This window comes from Leuciscus leuciscus (genome assembly GCF_965113295.1).
Source record: "Leuciscus leuciscus genome assembly, chromosome: 18".
NCBI lineage: Eukaryota > Metazoa > Chordata > Actinopteri > Cypriniformes > Leuciscidae > Leuciscus > Leuciscus leuciscus.
Genome location: NC_138742.1, coordinates 17,293,368 through 17,314,539, shown reverse-complemented (window position 1 = coordinate 17,314,539; position 21,172 = coordinate 17,293,368). Strand labels below are relative to the sequence as shown.

Genomic DNA, 21,172 nt, shown 5'->3' with positions numbered 1-21,172 from the left:
TAATTAAAGATATCACCTTGTACAATTTTACCTAAATGAATGTTTGCGTTTTCAACTGGAAACCCAGATGTAAAATACAGATTAAGAAAAAGAAAAATGTTACGCTTGAAATCTGTTAAAAGACGCGTATATCTTTCAACAAGGACAAAGTTCCTCTGTAATATTCTGAGCCGCTGCTCAGTGCTGCATTGTGGAGGTAATTACGACTCGCCCAGAGCAGATATACCTCAGCTTTAGGCTAAAGCCAGAACATCATGACAGCACTGCAGCTGAGAGAGAGTGTGTGTGTGTGTGCGCGTGCTTGAGCGTTCATGCATTGGGCTAATGGTATGTTGGGTGTAAATCATAGCGGTCCTGGTTGCGGGCACGTGCGCTCTGGGATGTGTGCTGCAGTGGAGGCATCCCCCTCAGCTCAGAACGTAGCTCATTTGTCAAATTGCCTGCAGGACTTGAATGCTGCATTGCTGCTGAGAGAGAGAGAGCAATCAGCTTTTCTCCATGGTTGGGGGTGGAGGAGCAGGAAGGCCCGGGGCAGCATGCTTTCAGCAGTCTCCTTGCTTGTAAAATGTGCAGTGGACACAGAAATGGTGGCAGTCGTGTGAAGGTCACTGCCGAGTACAAAGTATTAAATTGCATCTATAATTCCTGCTGTAGACTTGCTCATCTTTCTTTCTTTCCTTCTTTCTTTTTGTTTCTTCATTCCAGTCTTCTTTCCTTCTTTTATTTTTCCCTTCTTTCTTTATATATATATATTTAAATGTGCCTTTCTTATCTCTTTTCATCTCTTTGTGCTCATGTCAGTAGAAGGCTCACTTTAAGTGTGTCTTTAGTGCGGCTGCCAGTAAGGATTAGTTTAAGAGCAGATCTGTAGACAGTCCCAGGTGCAAGTGTGCTGATCAGCTCAGCTTTGGTGTTTTCTCTCTACAGCAGCTGGAGCAGGTGCCAAGTGTGCGGTACATACACAGTCCTGTGAAAAGAAATCTCTGCAACGTATGGCGATGAGCAATAATTCGGTTTTCTACCTCTGTTTAAATCTAAAAAAGCTGTTTTGTTGGGAAAATTGACTTTATAGGTATTTGCAAGTTTACTTGATAACATAAATTCTTTCAAAATTTTTTAAATGTGTACTGTATATATATATATATATATATATATATATATATATATATATATATATATATATATACACAGTTCATAACACATTTGGGACCTTCACTGTCGAGATAATACTGGTAAAAATGACCTTGATAGAAGGTTAAAAAAACAAAGTGCACAATTAAATGAACCTGAATAGTAAAGTACATTGTGTATTTTCAGATTAAAAACTAAGTAGGTCTGTGATGGCACAAAATAATGTTCTCATTGTTATTAATATTCATAGTCATATTGGCATTAGCAGTTCCCTGTACTCCTTTAATGAACTTCTTAATTGTTCTCAGGATAATCATTGTATCAGTATTTGCCATCATTGCATTAAATTGCTTCTTTGTTATATTCTCAGCCAGCTTTGAACTTGGAGATATAAAGTCAAAATTGTAACACTGGTAACAGAACTGCAGCTTTAAGTCACTGACATGCCTTGTGTGTACATCGACCATGTAGTGTACACGACCATTCTTGCATACAGATTAGCTTGTTGATTCCAGATAACCATTAAATGTATGGCTGTGGTGTGTACAAATAATTGGAACAGCACTAATGAATTCATATGTGATTATGAATATAATTATATATCACTATAAATCAAATAAAGTCTATCAAATGTTCATTAATGAAAGATGTGTATGACTTTCCTCAGCCCTAATCTGATTATTATTATGTAAAAAAAAAAAAATTACAAGATAGAATTAGTCAATATAATCGTTTTAATTAAAAGTAAAATGTGTTTTTCAAAATATACATCTAAATTAATGTTAACACTGTCAGTACTAGAATACCTTTGGGGAATACTTCAAATGCCCCTTGGATTGTGACTTGCACATTTAATTTAGAAATTCAAATGTAGCCTACTTACTGTGGCACATTTATGCAAATACATTCTCTGCAGGTCATTTCGGGCAATACCGTACTGTCCCTTTAAGCATTGTACTGCAAAATGTTCTCCCTTGATATGTTCCGCAAAGCAGCAGAACTGTCCTGAGCTTCCTTGCTGGAGAAAGATGGAATATCTAAAGGAGCAGTTCTTTGCTGCGTGCCCTTGAAATCTTTTGAATCTCTCATTTTATGAACATATATTATACTCATGACATAAGCACCTTTAATGTGGATTACGCATTATTATAATGGAATTATGATTGCATATGACCTGCTCTGTGATTGTGACAAGGTTCATCTGAGCAATGCTGCATCAGCTCAGACCCCTAGAGCATCGGCCCCTTTAATAAAGGTTGAAAGGGCCCTTCCAAATGCTCTCTCACGCAGCTCTCAGAGATTAATGACGCCAATCACTCAGAATGGTTTTTTTTTACTCGCACAAAAAGAATGTTACTTGCAAGATGATTTTGCTCCCCTATATTAGTGAATCCAAATTTATTCTGAGTGTGGTTGATACATACATTAATATATGTACAGAAAATATACATTCAAGCAATGACAAATAAAAAATAGGCCTATATGATGAGATAATTCTAATTTTGTTAAATTTCTGTTATAAGAAAAAAGAAGAAGGGTTTTATTTTTAGGGGACAGATTGTCCTTCAGTTTTGTTGTTTTAATTTTTTTTTCAATTTCATTGAATGCTTTTTAATTTAATTAATCTTTTAATTGATTTTCTTCTTTTTTTCAGTCTAATTTCATTGGAAGGGCTTTTTTAACGTAACGTTAATTTAATATTTTTTATGTTTATTTTTTCAATTATTTCATACCTAACAGCAGGTCAGTACTGTTCTTGCCTGTATCCGTTTGATAATCGTACTCGACGTAATCTGGCAGAGGCCTATATTGAATCCCTCTGCTTCTCCACTTCTGTCCTGTAGAGGGAGTGATAATGTTGTATGACTCTGATCATGTGAGTGATTGCACAGGATGGTTGTGATGCTGTTCTCCTTAGCTCAGCAAGTATTTAATAATCAGTCATTCATGCATTTCACTGAATAACTGGCACACATGCATATATATTGCATCAATGCATACATCAATAAGCTGCATTGTAGACGTGTGTTACACTCCCTCCCCTTATATATGTATACTGTGTTATATATACTGACTGTACAGAAAGTGCTGAAATGCAATTAACCGAGAAAAGCTGCTTGCTGAGGCTGAATTAGCTAATGACTCTCTGCAAGACTCCATGAATACAGCAATCTGTTTGTCTTCATTTAACTCCCCTGTATTTAATATAGCTCATGTGTCAGGCTAATTCAGGCATGTAATATCAACTTTAGAAATCAATGTACTGCCAGATATTATGAGAGGTTTTAAATGACCCATGACTGCTTGTTTCAACGAGACCGTTCTGTTTAATACTCAATAAAACACAAGAAACAAATAGACTGCAGAATATTTTTCTGTCAAAATTAAAAGCCCTCTTGACCCAGCACCTCGAAAGTTATTTGCTCCGAACATTCCAAAATCGTGATTTGTAAATCAGGGATGTAAATGACTCAAGCTTTGACAGCTCATGGGGTCAAATGTAATTTTGTGGTATAAAGCAGACGTATACTTCAGTTCAGCCGGTGCGGGGGAGGCCGATCCGTCATTAGGCCGTTAATCAAATGTGCCGACGACTGCAGGCGGCCATTCTTCACCGCACACATGACTCTGACACCACAACAATCCACTCCTCAACCACGGCAAATTAACATGCTGCCGTTATGTTTTGTCTTGGTCAGCGTCTCTCTGGACTTTTAGATAGGGCACGTGTTTCAGACATCTTTGTCGCAGGACGTCAGGCGATCCCTGGCTGGCCTTTATGGAGTTAATGCACTTTTTGATTTAAAAATAAAGGTTATTTATTGGCATGTAGAACCTTTAGCATCCATGGAACCTTTCTATTGCAGTTGTTTTTAGTGGAAAAATATTCTTTAGATTAGTCAAATGTTCCTCACACTAAAAAAAAAACTTTTTTTAAAAGAACTGATCACTGAAGGCTTTTTGGGGAACCCAAAATGGTTTTTCTATGGCATCGCTGTAAAAAAGAATGTCTCATTTGTTAACATCGCTGCATTACCTAACACTGAGCAATATATTTTTACAACATTTATTAACCTTTGTTAATGTTAGTTCATAAAAATGTTAATATTCATTTACCATGTGAGTGAGTGCCTTGGAGTATTTCATCTACATAATATGTTAATATTCATGTTTGTTCACACTGATTTACTAATGTTAACAGATACAACTTTTGATCTTAAAAATGTATAGTAAATGTTGATATTAACATTTGCTGATTTTTAAGTATAATCAATTTAAATGTTTAAGTCATGTCAACTTAAATTACATTAAACTGACATTAAAAAATAAGTTGAATCTTGTATAACTTATAAAAAAAAGTTGAAAATGGCTTACCTTATTTTGATGAGTTAAAGCAATGTAAAAACATATGGTGTCATAACTTATTGATCATATACTGTAATTATTTACAGTGTAGAAGTATTGTTCATTGTTAGTTCATGTGGTTATGTAGTAACTAATATTATCAAATTAAGCTTTTTAAAGTGTTACCAACCAAATATATCAGTTATCAGTCATAGCATGAAGATATTTATCGTATCAGTCAGAATTCTAATATCATAAGATTATTCAGTTTTACATCTTTTTAAAATATTTTTAGCTCTAATTTGCCTGCTGTATTTCTCAAACTTGCTCATCTGTGTGTCTAAGGTTAGAGGTTAGCCTAGTTCTGTTGCGGTCCTATAGGCCTAGAGAGAGATCTGGCCTGCTTCATAAAATGAGGTCAGCTGAGAGGTACAGGCTCGTTGAATTCCTGCTCTCTGTCAGTTAGTTAATCCATTCAGCTGGTTGTGAGAGGTAGGGATGGGATGAATGAGAGAGGCAGAGGGGCTGCAGCTATACTCTTCTGGAGGACAGCTGGCTCTGTCAGACCAAAGTGGGAGCTGCAATTGTAGACAGATGGTTTTTCGGTTACAACTTCCAATCTGAGTTTGAGATCTGAAGAATCACCCCTGTTATCTGTTAGAGATAGACGTGTTGTGTCTGTTTGTATTACTATAAGTAATCCAGACCAAATGTGCCTTTATTGTAGTAATACAGACATATGACAGCCAAGAACTAAAGAAAACGAATTATATGTGTGTTTCTTCAACAAACTTCAGTCTCTGTACACAGTCAAAAAAAAAGAAAGAAAAGCTTTTCACAATACTTTTCTGCAAACAAACAGTGTGCATACATTCATTACTTGAACATTCTGACATTTCTATTTCATTTATTGAAAAAGATATAACACAGTGTCATTTTCAGCGTGTTTGACATGATTCGAAAACTACCAGTTAGCGTCTGGTTTAAGACGTGCTTTTTTGGGCGGTAAATAATGGCACAACCAGTAAACTGACATGCGCAAACCTTAGTAATTCACATTGCATGATTTATTTAAATACTCTCCTCTAATAAATTTTGCATCTGTAAGGGAAACTCCTACAGATGCATATGTAATAAGGTCAGCCGCAAAAATAACTGTGCCCACACCTTTTCAGTGCAAATTTTTTCACTGCGTGTCTTTAGTAAATCCTGACAGTAGTTTTTTAACGCCAAAAGAGGGTTTGCGCTGGCGCAAGCTGTTTGTAAATCTGGCCCTAATACTTTTATTTAGCAATTAAGGATGCAGTTAATTGATCAAACATGACTTTTTACATTGTTACAAAAGATTTCTCTTTCAAATAAATGCTGTTCTTTTGTACTTTCTATTCATCAAAAAATCACAGTTTCAACCAAAATATTTAGCAGCACAAGTGTTTTCAACTTTGAGTAATGATGCTGAAAATTTTGCTTTGCCATCACAGGAATAAATTACATTTCAAAATTTTCATTTCAAACATTTCAGTCTTTGTTTAAATCATCCTGAAGTATCAGTGCATGCAGTGTTTTCACATGCTGGCTGGTGATGAAGCTGCTCCCGTGGGTATTCACGGCCAGCTATAATCCCAGAGCCGTGCGGAGGCGGAAGGGGACACTCTGACAGCTGACTCAGAGCGTCAGGTGAGGCGAGGGGTAATGTGATCAGCCATGTAAAAGGGCCCTTCACTCATGTTTTATTTATCAATGGAGATGCCATTACCAAAATGCACTGCTCATGAAGGAGATGCTGGTGAAGGCATTTCTATGTGTCAAAGTCAGCACAGGATGCTCAGAGGAGAGACGCAGCGCACCAGCAGTGCTGAGGTGCATGTGGACAAACTAGTGGTTGCTCAATATGATTTAAAAAAATAATAATTTGTATGGGTGATGCTGATCTCTAGAGAGCATGGGTGGCTGAGGGCCGGATGGATGATATACTATTATATACAAATATTTCTTGTGCAATGTTTAGCAAATATTATGGAAATGCAAGCGTTTAAATGAACAAATGGTATTACATTAAATATAAAATAATCTAATAGTAAAACAAATTAATATGTAAACCTTATTTATTTAAACACTGATTTACACAGTATTTATCAAGAAATGTTACAGTGTAGTATTGCATTATAAAATAATTGAACACGATTAATGTCATCTTTAAAAAAAATATTAATTCAAACATATATTTTACACAATATTTAAGACTTTATCAAGAAATGTTTAAACTGCAAATGTCAAAATGGCCAAATATCAGCTGATAAAAAAACAAATAAATAATTACTCTTCAAATATTGTATTGCGCACCTCTCATGTTACTGCCTCCTTAGGATTAATTGCTGAAGTTGTATTCCTTATTGGCAGTCGCTTTGGATAATAGCATCTGCTAATAGAAAAAATGTAACTGTAAAATATGAATGTACAGTATATCACTTGTCTACAGTGGCATCAGTAGGTGCAATCATCCTGATTTTCTGTCCATGATTAGTATCTTTCTTTGATGTCACAGATGAGACAGAGGAAAGTAAACACCATAAATCATTTGAATGGCTCAGTGAGGATGTGAAAGGTTTAGGATGTTTCATTAATACTTCCCCCTACCCCCCCTAACCCCCCCTACCCCCCCAAAGTATGATTTTTGAGTTTTTAGGGCCTAACCGATTTGGAGAACAAACTGAAATGTGCGCTAACAGCCACGCAGATGTGCGAGATCAGCACAGAGTTTGTGCTCGATCGCTTTCTGTTCCGCTGGGCAAACTCGCAAAGCACCAATCAATACAGTTATGATGACATCTGCCTTTTCTACAAAGCCCCCTCATCGGCTCCTAACGTGCTGCAGCCATTTATATTTTATCCAGAGGTCATGGTCTTGTGAGCTCGGCCCTGACCAGTGCACTCCTGATCGTGTATTTCCGGTATTTCATTGAACAGAAGTAATTGTAGCTCAGTGAGCTTTCTGCAGTAGTACTGTAGTAAAAGCTTTCGGACTCAAAGCGTTGTGCTTTACAGAATAAGAGCGGGTATGGGGGAAAAATCCGCTGCAGAGTTGCAGCTCCAGCTTTGCTGATGCAAAGAGTTCCAATTGATTTACTGTACACAGAGCGGGCCAGCCCTCTCAAACCCCCCTCTGTTAGAAGTTACGGTAATGTCAGATCTCCAGACGTGTAAGTCAGGATTTAGAACGTATGGCGAATGGAACATGAAGCCTCAATCATCTTGATTGTCAAAACGCTTCGTGGTCCGTCCAATATAATGTTGCACACCGCTGGTAATGTATCTCTCTAACTCCCAGACAGTTGACCTCCTGGTTGCAATGGAAGCAACGATACACCTCAAACACCCCCAGATCTGGTTTCTCAAGATCTTGGTTTTGTATTTCAGGTTTTTTTTCGTCACCATCGGTACAAACATTTTCTCACAGCCATGTTCAGTTCATTCACCATCCAACGGTTTTAAACCCACCTGACGAAATCGGCCACATAGCCTCATTAGGCGGATTTGGGCCAGTGTCAGCCGCTAAGATGTATGGTGTCCGCACTACGAGCATAGCATATTTTAGTTTTAAAAAGGGTCACCCGTTTAATCCGAAGGAATTGAGGTAGTTTCGATGCATTCACCCCCCCCCCCCCCCCCCCCCCTTTCTTTTTCTTTTTTTTCTTTTTTTTTTAAGGAATGTCTTGACCAGCTGCTGCGGGGGGAGGTGGTGGGGGGGTCGTGATAGTGGGAGTGCAGGGGGGTGGCGATGAGGCGCACACTGACCCTGGAGGTTGCATTCCCCTTTAAAAGTCACGGCACACTTGGATACGCAAGGCTCATGCAGGAGCTGCTGCGGCAGTGGGAGAACACTGCTGAGCTGTGCAGTTTGTACTGCCAGTGAGCGCGCAGAGAGGAGGAGGGGGAGCAAGAGATAGAAAAAGAGAGAGAGAGAGAGAGAGAGCAGGAGAATGAAGCAGGGAGAGAGAGCGAACAATGTCATTCCATTCAGCAGGCAATGCTGCAGTCAACTTTACAGCACCGGAGGAGAAGACACGGCTGCTTGTGCATCATCCCTGCAAGACTCGGAGAGGAACGGAGGCTGAGTGAGTATGTGGAAGTTTGTCTTTCTCTACAGGGCTAGAGGACGCATGTTGAACTTTTCACCCAATCACTGGGGGGGTTCAGCTTTGTGGGATGTTTCTGTCTGATTGCAAAATTATTCACTCACCTGCTCTTAGGTCTTAAAGGACCCGTTTGCATTGACCTACATGATGAGTGATCTTCTGCAGTCAGGCTATGGCACTTCGGTAGTCATCTCCCTAACCAATGCCGGCCGGTCTTACTGATAATCTTTGCACACGCAGTTGCATGCGGGATACCAGCAAGAGCACTTAGCACAGGACGAAAAGACGCACAAGCTTGATTTAGGATCAGTGCCGGTATAGAAATGACGCCTACAGGCATAAATAAAAGATGTAGGCCAGAGATATTTTGCTTCAGGGTGCCATACTTTTCTGCACTTTGTTGTGTTGTGTAGCTTGAAGTACTGATGCTGCAGTTTGCCTTGCATCCAGAATGTCAGGAAGGGAAAGAGTTAAAGAACTTGCAGCAGATGGGAAAATGGAAGTAACGTTTTAGGACGGCCTAGGGAGGACAGAACGCAGTGTGCGAAGCGTGTCAGCTAGCAACTGTCACCACCATAGACTCTTAGGGCACTCGGACAGAAGATTTCGACAGAACGGTTTAGCCAGGTACATTAGAGTCTCAGCTTCAAGGGTGTTTAATAACGTGAGTGTTTCACACTCTCTGTTGGACGGTGCTGCACTCTTACTAACCGTCCCATTCGAGAACAAGAGAGAGTGACTTAAATAAAGCGGTGGGGGGACTCATAACTCTTTCACTGCAGGTATTTTTCTGCTTCAGCTCACTCTCCACTCAACTATAGATACTACTTGCATGCTTAAACATGGGAAATATACATATTGTGTTTATTCTGTGTAGTGTAATGAAATCTGATGGGATCATCTCGTGACACTGTTGCGATTTTTGTTTGTTGCAGTTTGACTACCTAGATTGAACTGTTAATGAGCGTGACGTTTATGTTTATTCAATGTAGCGCTTTGAAATGTAAAGGGATTTTGTCATGACACTTTAGCGGGCTGTGTAGGTTTCAGTTTGAACATAGCGCTCATTACGAGTACACAAACTCTGCGGTGATGAGTTCAACTCAGGTTACGCACATAACCCATCCATCCCAGCTGAACGTTGAAGAACGGCCGCGGTTGTGTATATTGCATGCTATAGGGGAGGATTAGATCTGTGTACAGCAGGAATGTGAGGAGTGATATATCACTGTCAGATCCACTGCCTGACATCATTTGCAGAAACTGCAGTTTCTCATGGCGCTCACCAAAGGGGGGTGGGGGGAGGAGGTTGCTGCTGCTCAGCCAAAAAGCGTATTGCCGCACTCACCTGATGTTCTTTAACACCCATCCTCCCATCTCCTCTTACTCTTCCTCCCCCATCTCTCCAGAGATCTGCTTTGAGATACAGAATGACTTGAACGCACAAACCTTACCATTTCCCCCTCCAACACGGCTACTTTTTCTCCATCAATGTTTCCTCGTGAAAAGTTACAGATTGAGAGTAAGAACGAGAGGGAGAGCGGATACCCTGCAGTGTCCTGCAGCACAGTTCCTGCAGTACTGCCAAGATGTGGCAGCAGCGAGAAAGACAGGCAGCTACGCGGTCACGTGGACGACAAGAGAGAGAGAAACAGAGAAAGCAAGTTAATAGAAGGATGTTACGGAAGTCTATTGCTCTTGTCTGGAGTTTGGCAGCCCAGATTGTGGATATGCCCTCCTGACAGAAAAAAAAGATAGAACAGCTAGATTAGCCCTTTTACTCCCCCACCTCCCCCACTGAATCTTCTACCCCCCCAACCCAATGGTGCATTGTCCCATACTAGTGCTTTAGTTCAGATGATGTAATCAATGCAGCAAGCTTTGATCTTGCCGGAGTCAGGATTCCACACTTGCCCTCCAACCTCTCATAGTGTTGCAAGCATATTTGCACAAGGCAGATGTTTAGGGATTTCCTTTATTTCAACGCTTCTGAATTTATAGCCATCCGCAAAGCAACTTCACATAATCTGCCGACCAATTAAAGCGGCATGATACAAAAGTTCAGGTTCGTAAAGAGATTTATTTTTTTATTTTTTTAGTACTCAAAGGGTACAAGGCTCCAATGCAGCAGAGAGTAGGCCAGTGAGCGCGCTCGGCGATATATTTGGCACCCTCTTAACGTCCACTGCAGCATCTGTGTCCAAAAGCCATCAGTCAGCTCTTACTGACACTCCACGTGGTCTTGTAAAACCAATAGGAAATGTACATGTCAGAACAAAATGTTACTTCAGCCACCTCAGAGTGGGGCGAAACAATTAGAAGAGGGGTAAGTGGGAAGGGTGAAGGTGAGCTACAGGACGGCGTGGAAACGCTGGCATTTGTGACTCTGCTCTTTTTATTGGTAAGGTCATCAGTCTTGGACTGCTGCAATCCAGTGAAGTGCAGTCCTAGTACTGTAACATACAGTGGACCAGACTGCAGAGAGAGAGAGAGAGAGGTAGAGAGAGAGAGAGAGGCCACAGAGTTACATCTACTGTGGTGCTGAGCTGTGCCGCTGCACTGCAACTCTGCCTGGTGATGAAGTTTCTCTAGAGCGCTGGGCTCTGCGTTACTGCTCTGGTGCCTCACTTTAATTAGGGTTTGTGTTTCATTACTACATAAATCAGTGCTGGCTTATATCCGAGAAATCATTTATGTGGATGCGTATTCCACTGAGGATTTGGGTAAGTGTGAATATTTGTGTAAAGATTCTCTGTGAAAATTTGATTCAATCATTTAATTAAGCAATGCTTATTGGTTTCTTTCAGTAGATCAACCTAAAAATTGCACATTTGGCATGTATTTACCATATGCTATGCTCTTTTTTTTATTTTTGCAAAAAAGTTAAATGCATTATTAATTACTATGTTATTATCAATATTATTATTTTTATTATATACACATTTTTCAATTGCATACATTACTTTATACGTTATTATTTTATTTAAAAAAATCTTATTATATTATTACATATAAAATATTTTAGATACAGATATCATTGTTAAATATTTGTATTAGTATTTTCAAAATGATCTTGTATCCTAAAAGCAGAACAGTACATACATCAATTTGAACTTTGGTGCAGGAAGAACTTCACCACCAGGGGGGGCAGTGCAGGGTCCCATGAAGAAATCCCTCAGGGAACAAACTGCGTTTGCTTCAAAAACAGATCTGCTCTATTGTACATGATTAAAAGCTAAATCTATTGAGTTTTTAAGACCCTCACTGTTCTAATGCTTTTAAATGTTTTAAATTAAATCCTAGAAAGTTTTAATAGATTTATTAATTGAACTGCGCTTATGAGATGCCCTCTCTTAATCGTATTTTATCTTTCAAAATAAAAATTTTCAATTGAAATATTTAACAAAATAATCTATAAAATAGTAAAGGAAATCCTACTGTGGCAATTCTGTTATACGCTTATACTATAATTTTATCTTTAATCCCACTTAGGCTACTTGAGTCGGTTAAAATGCCTGTGCAGACAAACAAGTGTAAATGCGAATGAAATGTAGGGTTGTTTTAACACTTTGAATAATTCCCATCATGTTACTAAATTGACGTTTTCTTGCACGTGTCTGTACGTAACTTTACTCACACATCCTGCCTGAGTCACTTATTCATGTGTTGTTGTATTGCGCAGTGACTATCTGAACATGCTTGTAAAGACAGTACAGTGACCTCTGAGAGAGAGATGTCTCTGATTTTTCCTGTCACCTCTAATGCTAAGTCTTCTCTACCCTCTTTGCTCCTCCTCCAGTTCTCCCAGTTGAAGCGGTAGAGCAGAGGGCGCTGTGCAGAGCAACAAGAACATGCCTTGACTTGTACTGGCATGTCAGGAGGGAGTTGAGGCTTGTGGTCAGCACCAGTAACTGTTTCTCATCCAACTGACCGGTGAAGACGAAAACAGCATACTATCGACTCTATGGATATTGGGACAGACTGAACTGACAAACATCCAACACCCAGGTTAGTGTCACTTCTCAGCTGTAGCTTATGGAAGAATAGAAGTGCTTTTATTCAAAATGTTTTTTTGCTTTATAATTACAGTGTACTTAAAAGTACATCAGTACACTGCATAACATTTTCATAATCAGTAAATGCATCTTTTTTTTCCATTAAAAACCATCTAAGCATCTTAAAGAAACACAACTGTGTGAGATAACAAGACTTGTTTTTAGAGAATATATATATATATATATATGTATGTCTTAAACATAAATCTAACAAAATGCAGTAAAGTTCATGCTTAAAATTAGAAGATTTGCCAATGGGGTCTATATATATATATATATATATATATATATATATATATATATATATATATATATATATATATATATATATACTGTATGTGTTTATATATATATATATATATATATATACTGTATGTGTTTATATATATATATATATTATTTAACATTAAACAGTGTGAGTGGACTCACTGGAAACCACAGAATGAGTAGAGCTCACAATCAATCAATCAATAAATACAAATAAATAAATATTATATAATATTACAAATATAATAAATATTTTCAAATTATTTTATATATCTTTTTATTATATATATATATATATATATATATATATATATATATATATATATTAAAATATATATAAAATAATTTGAAAATATTTCAATTAAAAATACAAAGATGCAGTGTAATTGGCTACAAAATAGATTCATTTTGATTTATGAGCTGCCGTTTAAACTGAAATGCAATGGCTATAAAAATCATTGGTGTCTCTCTTAGCAAACTCTGCCAATAATTTATTTATTTAAGAGTCATATTATTTCCGCCTATGTGTCTTAATGAAAGTGGATTTTTACAGAGATTATTGATAAATTGTTTAATGACTGTGCCCTCATCACCTTTTGTGCTTTGTGAACAAATACCGCTGACCTTAAAAATAGAGAAAATCAATCTGAAGCAATGGAAGAATAATGGTTCCCTTTGTGACTCAGTCTTTTGTGTTGTCTGAACAAACACATATATGAACTTGACTGACCGTATAAAGGGATGTTTTTACAGTCTCTGCACTGGCTGTTCCCTCTCTGGAAGATCCCTGACCTCACCACGGCTGATTCTTCTGATGACACGTCTCCTGAGACAAAAGGTGAGATGTTTTACCTGTCTTGTTTTATGTACTGACTCATGTCGCTGTACATTTATTTGGTGGCTACCAAAGTGTTGGTTTCTCCCCTGAACCAGCGGTTAACTCGTAAGCACCTCTGCTGTTGCCAGAAGCATCAGTGTGCTGCTGATAGTAATGTGTTTTACTGGCTGAAAGGTGGGCTGTGTGAATTATTAATGTATTCTAGCTCTACAAATAGAGCTTGCATTGATCAACAGTCTCTTGAGTAAACTGATATTGTTTAGGAATGCAATGTTTGCACTTTGTCTCCCCATATAGCCTTGCAAAGACTTGAGGTTCTAGCTTTTTTTGGTCAACAAAACTGTCAGTCCCCTATGACAGTTTACCTTCATTTTGTGTATCTTCTTTTATTTTAAGATATTTTTATTTTCAGTACTGAACAGTGAAAAGCAGTTGTTCTTAAAAATGTTTGGTTCTTCTGAAATATTATCTATAACTACAAGGGTCAGAACTTAATGAGGCCTCAGGGCAAAATAAAAATGCAATTAAATGTGACAAAAATGTTATTAATGTTTTTTTTTTTATGTCTGGTATATTTCTTAATATTCTACTTATATAAATTATCACAAAATATAAATAAAAGGGTTTGATATGAATTTTTTATTTTTATTTTTTTTATTAGACATAAAATAATGACATAGAGTGTATTTTATATGGTTTGAAGAATATGGCCTTTTAATAAACATAAAATATAAAAGTATTTACCTGTAGTGGAAACATTTATTTCTGACCGTAATAGCAAATTTATTTATTTGTATTTATTTATTGATTGATTGTGAGCTCTACTCATTCTGTGGTTTCCAGTGAGTCCACTCTCACTCACCCTGTTTAATGTTAAAAAATTAATATAATAATGCTTAATTAAATTATATTGAATTAACAATGAAATACCAACTACTTAAATAAAATCACAGAGGGGAACTTGCTGGCACAGTAATAGTTTAATTAGCTGAATAAAGGAAAAAACATGAGAAGTTTTGCCAGTGACATTTAGCAGTACTTTCCCTTTAAGATGATTAAGTCCGAGGAATGAAATGACTGCTGTACTATAGACAAAGTGACACAACCGTGGGAGAAAGAGGGCGAGAAAACAACAGTGCAGACGGTGGTAAAAAAACCAAAGTTCTTCTTTTACAGAAACGTATCCAGATGTCCTGGAGACGATGAGAGACCTTGAGTCAGCTAGATTAGCAGAAAGGTGAGTGTCTGATTCTAGTTGTCTGTCCTTGTTGATATACAGTTTTCTTTCTTAAATCAGTTTCAGTACAAATTGTAGCTGCATTCGGAGTGCTTTGACATATTTGTTCACAAATGTTGCCAAAAATGTGGAAAAATCCGTAAAAAGCAATTCATTTTTAGGTCAACTATCCCTTTAAATGATGCTATATACATTAGATAGATAGTGGTTTGCTCCTCTACTACTGGTTTCTACTCAACCACACCATTTTTTTTAGACATTCAGATTTTCAGTTTTCACGTAAACTGTTAAACTAGTTCAAACAAACTTTGTGACTCGTAAATGCATTAATTTGATCTGTCAGTTAATACAGCACCTGTGTTTTTGGTTCTGAAGTGTGTAAGAGGCGTACAGGCACACGGCAGTGCCAGCTGGCAGGTGTGTGTGTGTGTGTGTGTGTGTGTGTGTGTGTGTGTGTGTGTGTGTGTGTGTGTGTGTGTGTGTGTGTGTGTGTGTGTGTGTGTGTGTGTGTGTATGCGCATATGTTTTTCCCCTACTTCCTGAAAGCCTGTATTAGAGATTACATCAGGCCCAAAGCAGCCAGGAATTCCTGCCATCATGTGGCCTCAGCAAGCCGTCGGCCTCACGAGACAAACATAGGGACACAACACTGCAATTTAGCAACTGCAGCAGAAACCAAATCACGAGGCGTGTGTTTGTGTATGAGTGTGTGTGTGTGTGTGTGTGTGTGTGTGTGTGTGTGTGTGTGTGTGTGTGTGTGTGTGTGTGTGTGTGTGTGTGTGTGTGTGTGTGTGAGTATGTGAGGGTCTGCATGCTTTTACAAGGCATTGCATGTGGTTTAATGAATTTATACATCTGTGCTGGTTTGGGTGGCATACATGTAGCGTTCCTCTTTTTCTAATGACCGTCAGACAGCTGTGTGCTCATTCATGTGTGCGTGTGTTTATCTTTGTCTGTCCAAAGAGCCGATCAGATTTCCTCAAAGCAGCCTTCAGATGTGGTCTAATGACACTTTTGGCTGCTAGATAATCTGGTAATACGTACCAGTGCTGGGGATGTCACTTAGCATGCGTCTTGTCATGTTATATCGCACAAAACACCTACATGTTTGATGCGATTTACACATCCAGGAACTAAGAAGGCAGCCAAGCAGGACTGGCAGGTTTTCAACACTCAGACAAAAACAAAAATATGATGTACAGTCTGATGGGCAGCATACTTTATAACCAGTATTTTTCAGTTCTTAATACTTGGTGTATTATTTAAAAATCTTTCAAATAAAATCCTTAAAGGAACATTTACTTGAAAAACAAACCTGTAGAAGCTATTTGCAAAAGGCTTTTTATATCTGGAATGTTCTTGTTTTAAGCTTTATATACACACAGACACACACACACACACACACACACAGGTACACACACACATACCGAAAATATTGAAATGTATTTTACATACAAGTATATATTGATATATCGGCATAACAAAATATGCATTAAGATTGTTCTTTTATTAATTTTTTTTTGCTTTTAAATCTAGGAATTAGGTGAAACTTTCCACTTACTGTTTGTTCTTCCTTGCAAACCAGTCAAAGAAATTCCCTCAAATATATGTTAATTTGTAGTTTGTTAACAGTTTGGGTAAAATGTAGAAATAAAGGAAGCTGTTTGAAGCCCTCCCCCTCCCCCTCCCCCTCCCCCTCATCCTGCGGTGATGTCAGCATTCATGTGAGGTACTGTAGCAGTCAGCGCAGGGCTGTTACTGAAATAGTCTCATAATTACAGGTGTGTTTGCTCAGACTCAGATAACGCTGCGGACGCAACAGAATATTATATCAGCAGTTGCTGTAAAAAGGCTTTACTGGTGCCTCTTGCTCAGACTGAAGAGTAGGGAATGAAGATAATATCACATGCTCTACTTAGCCCTCTCTTGACCTCAACCTGTTTTCATAGGCAAATGCTTATTTCAAGGGTTAATGTGCATGCCTGCGCTTGGCAACTCAGCTCTGTGGACTTTTATTACCTGCCATAACTTGTCACCAAACAGCAGAAGAAAGCAATGGTACAAGAGGACAAGCACCCGCCTCATCAGGGTCACAGTGCCCCTTATTGCATGAGTATGGGATTTCGAGCGTCTGATGACAGTGACTAAGTCTGGTGTGGCGCACATCTAATGCTGCAAGCGCTTCTACTGCATTTCAAGACCCTGATCTGATTTAACTGTCACCGGCAGCCACACGGCCATTTTTTCATCACTTTCTTTCTCTCTTTCACTTTTTATTTCTCTTTAATTGTGCCTTCTCTTTCTCTTCCTCACTCTTCCGCTCTCCCACGCACATGCTAACTCTCTCCCACTCTGTTCTAAGCCTTCTTGCTAAGTGAGCAGAGGCCCTTCTTCTCTGGCAGAGCCCTTAAGAGAGAGGCTGTCTGCCCAAAATAGCTGCACTGTGGGGAATACCAACAGATAGGGCCTTCACAGTGCTTCTGTAGGTGAACAACAAATCAGGGACCGGAGTCACCGGACTGAAACTCCTCAGTTATTTTAACTCATAAACATGACACCCTCATACGATCGATCTTGCTCTTTCACATGCATCCGTTCTCACAGTTTCTCACAGGCAAATATAGGCTGAACCCTTTTGAACCTAGATTCAGCGTTTATTTGAGAATAAGTGAGTCACGGCTCTATTTGCGTTGTAGAGGGTGAGCATAGTTCATATAAGTAATAAAGGAAGGTGTGCTCTCCCCTCCCTGAGGTGTGGCGCTCTCTCAAACTCTTTTTTTCTGAGGATTGAGTCTTTCTCTTTCAGATGTAAGCTTTACAGGCTTGTTTACATTGGAGGGAGTCTTAGCAAGCTAGCGTTACTCTCATAAAGTGTTGGAAGGGTGCTACTGCGCGTCAGTGTATCCTCAGGGCTTGTTTTCGTCTGTCTTGTGATTATTGAAGGTGAGTGTTGTGGGTTCTGTCATAGCTTTTTATTAAATGCTAACCTGGAAGTCCCGTAGCAATGCTGAAATGACATCACAGATATGAGAACTGTGATTTTAGGTACTTTCTAATACAGTCATCATTGTCCCTTTGTACTTTGGTTTAATTTGTTAGTTGAAACTTTCTATTTCTTAATCAGTACTTTTGTCTTCATTTCCAGTAGAAATATTATTATGAAATAAATATAAAAATTAATATTTTATGACATTTTTTAAATTATTTTAAACAGCAAGGATGCATTCAATTGATTAGAAATGACAGTAAAAACATTTTACAAAAGTTGTTTTTTTGTTTTTAAATAAAAAAAAAAATAATTAAGCATCACACAACTCTTTTCAACATTGATAATCATAAGAAATTGAGCAGCAAATCAGGATATTATACACTTCAGACACCGAAGACTGGAGTAATGATGCTGAAAATGTTGCCATCACATGAATAAATTACATTTTAAAATATATTCAAATAGAAAACAGTTGTTTTAAATGGTAATAATATTTGACAATATAACTGTATTTTTTGTAAAAGAAGTGTATATAAGTGTAAATAATTTTAACTTGAAAACAAAACAAAAATACTGACTGAGAATTTTTTTTTAATGCTGTCATCCCTTGTGTTATGTCACACAGTTCTGTTTTCGTATGCAACAGTGGTGATGTGTAATAAACTGGAAATATGAGATATTTTCTGTGTTTTCAGGCGACTTCTCACCTACCGTCATCTCTTGGAAAGTGAAAGCAGAACAAAGGCTTATTCGGTAAGGGGAAATCTACCTCTGTCCTTGGCTGTCATAGAAGAACTCTGGACATTCCATGAGCAGAGTATTAAAGTGTCCAGAGCTCACCTGCAGAAGACGGGAGAGTCATGTACAGTCACCGACAGATGAGGGCGAGAGATGCTGAAGTGATGGGAGGAGAGCGAGCGAGTGAGGGATGAGGGGCGCTGCTGTGAGTGGTTCTTTGGCAGTGTCTTAGCTGGTTGTTGTGTGGAGTGAGAACGAAGCAATCAGCAAGTATACTGCCGCAGAAACTCATCACTTTGGGAAGCCCATCCATCCGACCCCGCTCGCGCACTTACAGCCTGGAGAGAGACAAGACCTCAGTCTCAACATATTACCAAGCTTCCCATTCATTCTTCTTCTAATTGTGAGTGTGAGCTTTTGTTTCTGTCACACGTACAGCGACTGATTTCATCAGTTTCAAGTGAAAGACTGATTCATGCTTACAGTATCTTGGGTCATTTTTTCCATTACGCTGTTGTCATAGTTTAGATCAAACCATTCTTTCTTTTTTTCTCTCTTACATTAGATCAGGAGTGATTTAGTCAAGTGTTATTGTGAAAATCAGCTGACCAGATTTCAGTATTGCTATGACATTGTTGTGACATGTTTATACTTGACCTATAGCTTACAGTCTGATGACATATTCAGATGACTTTGTGTTGCAATATGTTCATTATGAAGTTTGCTAATGGTCTAAAATATACATTATCATCATAATGATGAATGGAAATACTAATCATTCTGGTTTGAAAAATATCTAGAATATGTTTTTGAAAATAAAAATATATGAAATATGTACACATTAATTTGTATAATATAGAATGTGTTTAATAACTATTTATTTATATATATTTATATATATATACACATATATTGATTGTATTAATATTGATTTAAATGTATTTTTAATAGACTGTATTCTTATGATAAAAATATATGAATGCGTTTTTTTAAAATGTTGTCATTATTGTCATGTGTTATTTCTTTATTACTGGTTTCTGTTTAGTATTAACTTTAAAGCAATTTGTGTGTATTACGTCGAGTTCCATTTTCTGGGAATTTCATTAGTGTTTTGGTTTCGGTTGTTGATCATCAAAAGGGTGGTTTGAGCAGGTGAATGAAACGCCCGTAACTCACTTGAGTTTTTGATGTAATCACATCAGTGTGGCAATAAGTCTGAACTTGTCCAGAAAGCTGAAAATCAATTTAGTAAGGTCTTTCACAAAGTATTAAAGCACTTTGTTATAAATCATACCCTGAAAATGAGATTACAGTATAGATGCAACAGTGTAGCCTTCACAGATTTAATATCACAAACATATTAATGTTACTTACTTTAATATACAACATATAACCAGACTGCATTTAGAATTTTATTTTACTTTATCACTTTAGTCTGAATTGTATTTCAGTAGTTTTATATGGATATATTATCTGTGATGAAAGATCAAAACTGAACTTGCCTTGTTAACCAGACCTCCTAATGTGATTCATATCAGAATGCAAAATAAAAAAAATTGACTAAGTCCCTCTGAAGTATATTTTTCATTGGATTACAATACAACAAAATATATTTTATAATGTGATATATATTATTCAACACATTTGGAATATAACAGTGCATTTTGCAGAAAGCCTCATCATTTCTACTTAGACTGTATCTTCACACCTTATACTGACCATAAACTCATGAAAGCTTTAGCGTAAGTTCTACCAGGAAGACTCAATTGTTACGTCACTTATTACCTTCTCATCTAACCAATCGTGTTCTAATACTCGTAGTATAAAAGATCGGTACTTACACATGTCTGAGTTTGTAGATGCTGACGCCTACATTCACCTCCATCCTCCCCACCACCACCAGGATGGTCCCTTCCCATACCTCCCAGGGGGTTGGCTGCGCCCCTGCCTTCGTCTTCAGGCAGGAAATGCAGATTCCGTACCCTCGGATTGCGAGCCATGGACAGGGCCAAAGCCAAAGAACTTTATAACACAATACTTGCTTGCTGGACTGTTAATAAATTAATGCTTTGTTACGTCATTTTGCCTCCCGAGTCTTTCTGTTAGAACTAAGGGTTGCCTTTAAGGGGACCTATTATACCCCCTTTTACAAGATTTAATATAACACTCACAGCACGTGCCTCGGATATTCTGACAAAACCTAAAATATTTGTTTGGTGTTGATTATCATCTCTATCGGGGTTACTCTCACCTGACATTGCTGTTCTTCATCATCATGAAAGTTTATTATCTGCATGCGTTTTAAAGCCATATCAGTCTAAACTTCTAATATGTTTTTTTGAGCGCACGCATCTGAAGCACGCGCAAAGAAAGCCGGCTGTCAGACGGCGCGTCACATAAACGAAGTTCTTTCACGTCTTATTGCGCTTAAACTGT

At 38.0% G+C, this 21,172-nt stretch overlaps 1 protein-coding gene across 3 annotated transcripts; it reads left to right on the top strand.

Moving 5' to 3' along the window:
• Nucleotides 1-8,201: 8,201 nt before the first annotated feature.
• On the top strand, nucleotides 8,202-20,832 carry LOC309480340 (uncharacterized protein). 3 transcript variants are annotated; one of them, XM_082144770.1, is made up of 5 exons: nucleotides 8,202-8,591; nucleotides 12,412-12,620; nucleotides 13,674-13,772; nucleotides 14,949-15,009; nucleotides 18,694-20,832. In XM_082144770.1, the coding sequence occupies exons 3-5, from the start codon at nucleotides 13,676-13,678 to the stop codon at nucleotides 18,878-18,880; spliced, it is 345 nt and encodes a 114-aa protein (XP_082000896.1). In that variant the 5' UTR covers nucleotides 8,202-8,591; nucleotides 12,412-12,620; nucleotides 13,674-13,675; the 3' UTR covers nucleotides 18,881-20,832. The 3 variants fall into 3 exon arrangements, 2 of the variants coding, with proteins under 2 accessions (XP_082000896.1, XP_082000897.1); XR_014199593.1 differs by having other exon boundaries at nucleotides 8,203-12,620; nucleotides 13,688-13,772; XM_082144771.1 differs by lacking the exons at nucleotides 8,202-8,591; nucleotides 12,412-12,620 and having other exon boundaries at nucleotides 13,300-13,772.
• The last annotated feature ends 340 nt before the right edge of the window (nucleotides 20,833-21,172 follow it).